This window comes from Olea europaea, chromosome 20 (assembly GCF_002742605.1).
Source record: "Olea europaea var. sylvestris chromosome 20, O_europaea_v1, whole genome shotgun sequence".
Lineage (NCBI taxonomy): Eukaryota > Viridiplantae > Streptophyta > Magnoliopsida > Lamiales > Oleaceae > Olea > Olea europaea.
Genome location: NC_036256.1, coordinates 13,080,706 through 13,086,496, shown reverse-complemented (window position 1 = coordinate 13,086,496; position 5,791 = coordinate 13,080,706). Strand labels below are relative to the sequence as shown.

Here is a 5,791-nt window from a genome sequence, read left to right as displayed (position 1 = left end):
GAGATGTTATTGACTCCAAATTCATTAAAAAAAAACTTGCTATATATTTTCCTATTTTAGCTTGAACATTTCTTTCGCCTCGATGGATCACTTGAAGACCATATCCAGATTTTGGGGAGCAGATGTTTTTAAAGCCGTTAGCCATGTTTGGTAGAGTATAGTGGGCAAAAAAGAAAAAAAAAAAAAAAAAAAAAAAAGGAGTTCAAAATCTTATCCATTGAGTTGTGTGCTCCAATCCATTAGCGTGTACCAAACATGCCTTCAAATTTATGGCAGAAAATGAAAGAAAAGAACAATTACTCTGCAACAAATACACCTTGATTGTGAAGCATGACTAGAAGACAGCTACTCTTTGACGCAGCGCAAAAAAGGAATTCAAGCGAAGTCCTTAAGAATATGAAATTTGGAATCCACCAAATTTTTGATAATGAAAAACAAACTAACTAACCCTTATTTATAAGGGTTTACATGGAAAAAACAACTAAAATTGTAGAAAACAAAGTTTAGACAAACTAAAATTGAAAATAATAATAATAATAATAAACAAAAAAAAATAAATGAGATGACAAAAATAGCGCCAAAACTTTAAAAATTCATTTTTGAGTTCTAAACGAACTCGAATGGCCAAAATTCATCGTACATCACAGCATAACGATGAGTATTCTTCCTCTCATCGTTCTCTTTTCGGAATGGTCTTATGAACCCAATTTGAAATTATGATATTTTCCCTCTACTAGTACATTTTTTTCCAATATGTCCTACATCACTCATCATCCTTTCCCTACCAATATGTTTCAAGTATCTTCTTGGCCTTTTCACGTATTTTACTGTTGTCATGTGTCTGAAGGTTCTTAATCTTCTGTAGACCCCCAGCATCAACAATCATCTGAGCAAAGACATTCACATCTTCAACGTTACCTTGGTTCTTCTCAGCTTCTCCAACCTTCAAAATGTTCTCAAGGCCTTCCAAGCAGGTTTTTATGACATGCGCTTCATTGGGATTAACTAGAAGGTCGCACATTGGCTCTATACAACCCTCATGTACCAGGAACCTGCCACAAAGATGAAGCATTAATACTCAACCTAAATGTACAATAAGCTACAAGAATATGACAAAGCTATGAAGAATTTACTTGATTTGCTCATTAGTTCCCTTAGTCATCATGTTATATATAACCTCACTAGCAGCTTTAAAAAGATCAGCATCTTGAAGCAATTGGAGAAGAGGAGAAATAATACCAGCCTCAATGACAGCCTGTGTATTTGTTGGATAAATTGGTGCATTATATTCCATTCACTATAATACATGCATGATTTTGTTTGCTATTGACATGCAAATTATCGAATAATATTTTGCCTTACCAAAATAAAGATAGGTGCATGAAAAATAATTAAAATGACAATTTACTAACATTTAGGAAAATGCAGAAATTATAAGAAGATAAATGAAGTGAGGCATGCCTGTGCAAATCTCATTAAAATGGATTTCGTCCCCCTACACTGGTACGAATAGGATCAAATGGACATCTATCTCTCAATATACAATAGTTCTTCCAAAATTATCGTAGCATAGTGCAAAAGAGTGATCTTGAGGTCGAGAGTTTGAGCCTCTCTCGCCTTATTAATATTAACATTGAGGGATAGTTCAGTGGTCAGGTCTTGGGTTTATTTCCCAATGGCCATCAAATCGAGTCCCTTAGGCCATTAAGGTGAGTACCCAGCTGTAAATTTCAGAGTCCCGTGGAATTAATCGAGGTGAACGTACACCCACAGTAATAAAAATTAATATAGCATAATATTAATTATCGAACGAACCAACACTTTAATTATTTGAAATTGATTAGGATTGAAGAAAACGAAATTAAGAGGATCCAATTTATAGATTTCATGTATTTCTTCGAATGGTCGCATCTTTTGGCACAAATTATTTAACCATTAAATCTCACCATTTCAAGATTGGTGGTCTAGGTCTTATCTTTGGCAAAGGTCATTACTCCTTGTTATGCATATGTGGCACTTGAAGAGTCGCACCCAAACGATGCACCTATTGGAGATTTTTTTTTAAATTCCCACATTTTAATCTTTTTATATACCTTTAAATTCCAATCAGTCTCTCACATGAATGGAAGAAATCAACTCAGAACAAGAAAGACGAAAAGTATAACTGAAATATAATACATTAGGATCGGTAACTTTTGCTTTGATTCTACCCTAGTAGAAATCTATCGAACTCACTTGACTAATAAACAAATGCAACGTTTGACCATTATTGTAAGTCTAAACAATAGATCGAACACATTATATCTCATATCAAACTTTGATTATCTATTGTGTTCATTATTTTTGCCCTGAACCTTCTTGGATCTACAACTGTGTTAGAGAATTTGCACAAGTAAAATTCTCATAGAACTGGCCAAGCTCACACTCACATAGGTGATATTCTATAAAGAGTACATTACAATACTTCATTTGTACTGTTTACAAGATACAGTCATCATTAAAAACATGAATTATCCTAACCAATATTTGGTAGGCAACACTTATTTGCATCATAGAAATGGGAAGGAGTTAAAACTTCGAAATGCTTTTCATCAATTCAATCATAGCTAGTTTTCCTATTGAACCTAGTCCGTGGGATCTCCGGTCGCCAAGTTAGGTTTCCATTAAACTGAACATTAATGTAGCCTTTATACCCATTTTCCTCGATGTGCAAATTATTCACTCTCTAGATAACCTCTTTATAAACGGATTCAAGAGTTTATTTTCCAATAAAACAGTTGGTATTATTCCATTCGAGAGTAACTGCCAAATAATATTATGCCTACAATTTATATATCAAAACTTGCCATTATACATGACATTCTGTGCCAACATATTGGTAGCTAGCTATCTCAAACAAATGATATAGCAAGCACAATTTGTCACAAATTAGAAAATTCTTCTAAAATCTTTAAAGTCATCGTGCTTCCTTCTAATTTTATTGAAAGCTCTATTTTCTTTCAATTTTCACATTGTATTGAGGATTTTCACGAACAACTCCACTTTCAATAGTAAAACAAAATTATTAGTAGATTTTGAATTCTTGCATTGGATATCCAATTTTCAACATTGTGCACATCTTAATTTTAACAAGGTATTCACTACCGCGCGATTTATCATTTCAAATATTCCAAATTCTAATTTGAATGAAGCAATACTACCCTAAAGTTCGGGGGTACATCTGAACTTTAATTGATAGTATCTTACAAATAACAATAGTACCCCCACAATTCTAGATAAGACTCAACTTAGTAATATAATATTCGTCTAAGTATGCATATAAAGTTCGATCATATCAATAATTATGTTTATCTACCTCATAAACAATTTTATTCTACTTCTAGTCAACATATAAAATGACTAGGAATGTCAATGTCATATAAAAGCCCATTCATTATCATATTTAAGAATTTCAACTCACAAAATAAAAGTGAAAAGTCATCTTTAAAAAAATAATAATAAATAAAATTGCAGCCTCACCCAAGTTTAATTGGGCATACAGATATGATCACATTCGTCATATAGACCAAAATTGAGACATGAGTTACACCACGTTGGATGAGTCAAAAAAATGTGCGAAACACACAATAATACGGAGAAATGCTATTCCACAACTTTAGGATACATATGAAATTAATCATATAGTGTGCACAACTCCTTTAAAATTATGCCACATAAGCCAAATCACCCACATTCACTTTTCCCTATACCCTTCAGCCTAGTGACGTTTCACCAGTCAGTTCCTAGTGGATACTGTCATTTTAATTATCTTCGAGGTTGATAAATGAAATTCAAGAAATTGCACTTCTTAAAAGAAGATACATGATGGTTAGCCACCAAATTTCAATGAGGGCAGTTAGAATACATATAACAGGCATTGCTTTATTCCCCCTACAACCCCTTGCCACGACTCAAATTCTGTAATTAGAGAAGCGTAAATAAATTTCACTACTAATGCATGCATCTTTTTAAATAGAACAAGTAGAAAATTAGAATCCAAATGCTTCAATATCTTTTTAGTTTACCAAGAAATCAAAGAAAAATTAAAGAAAAAGTTCTTTGACATGCTTTCAATATACAGAACATATGTACAATATCAATTCCAGAATTAAGAATATGTTCTCGTCATGCGATACAACGTTCAAGTAAACTAGTATTATGGATGAACAATGCATAATAAAGTAATCGAGTCATATGAAAGAATAATGCACGAATAACAAAGTCAAAAAACAAACATAAACTAAATCTGTGCATCCACGTAAACTGATTTTGACTATCAGTATATAAATTAACATGAAAATCCATCTTAAGATTATTCGATAAATTGGTGCTTAATTATATTCACATGCACGATTTAAATAAAAAATGTGCATGAAAAATAAGTAAAATGACATCTCACTGACATTTAAAAAAAATGCAAAAACTAGAAGGAAATGAAATAAAGCGAGACATGCGAATGCAAATCTCCTTAAAATGGATTTTGCTCCCTACACTGGTGCTAATAGGATCAAATATATCTTTGTCTCCTAAGATGCAATGCTTCTTTTAAAATTAATGGTCTAGATTGCATCTTTATCAAAGGTCATGACTCTTTGTTATGCACTTAAAGAGTAACACCCAACTGATGCACTTATTGAAGACTTTTTCCAATTCACACATTTTAATCTTTTTATATATCCCTAAATTCCAACAGTATTAAGATGGCAGCTCCTCGGCATCTTAATTTTGTAAGATAAACAGATTTAATGGAAGATTTTAAATTACAAACAAGAACAGAACAAATGTCAAATTCATCAAAACAGAGTTACTAATACAAGAAAATTTTTTGAAGGACGGCAAGAGAAAAATCATCAATCTTGATGTTCAAAACAATAATTGACTGGTGGAAACTAAAAACTTCTTTGCTGTAACATTGTTCCTCCCCCTTCTCCAATTGATATTTACTTATCTCAAAGCATTAACTATGAATGCATAGAGTAATGCTACAAAGGCAAAAACTATTCCATCGTAATTTGCATACCTGAATATGATCGTTACTCCGTCCAATGATATTTGAAATGATATAACAAGTGGACTCCGTGGCAATGATATCGGAATTTCGTGTCAACATTTCACACAGGCAACAAAGAGCCCCATCATCAATGATGACCTGGAAATCATTCAACAGAAGCAAGTTTGTAAAAAAGGTAAACACTGCTTGACGTATTTAAGTACAGGGTTAGCACTGAACTTCTTATTAGACCTCTTAAAAATTGGTCAAAGATTATAAGGGTTAATTTCTCAGGATGATACTTGAAGCCACACCTTGGCATTTGCAAATTCAACTAATGAGTTTCAAATAGTAACTTTTGAATTTTGTACAATTTTTGGACTCCTGGAGATGGTATGCGCTTCAAACGTATTATAAGCATTGTACCAAAACTGAACATATATGGATCATGAATATGATAAAAACAATGAAGACTGAAGCCAATTCTTCTAATGATTATTTAGCAATAGAAGCAACAAGACTATATTTGCAAAATGAATATATCTGAACCATGAATGATCAAGCAATGCATTTTTGGCTTCATTAACAAGGACACCCCTCTCCACCTAAGATAAATATAATACACAATGACTGTTAAGTATGTAGACCATCGGAACTGCTAAAAGACAAAATGGCCTACCATATACATCCTTTATATGAAACAAGCAAACAAGAGTTGGTTGTGAAATATAGTAGATATTTGATGGACTACAATTGGAAAGG

The 5,791-nt window shown here is 32.6% G+C and overlaps 1 protein-coding gene across 1 annotated transcript; it reads right to left on the bottom strand.

The window, feature by feature from the left end:
• Positions 1-572: 572 nt before the first annotated feature.
• LOC111369681 (importin subunit alpha-1-like) lies at positions 573-5,747 on the bottom strand. The gene is made up of 3 exons (XM_022991286.1): positions 5,060-5,747; positions 1,134-1,255; positions 573-1,052 (listed from the first exon to the last, which is right to left on the bottom strand). Exons 1-3 carry the CDS (start codon positions 5,147-5,149, stop codon positions 782-784), a joined length of 483 nt encoding a protein of 160 aa, XP_022847054.1. The 5' UTR covers positions 5,150-5,747; the 3' UTR covers positions 573-781.
• Between the last annotated feature and the right edge of the window lie 44 nt (positions 5,748-5,791).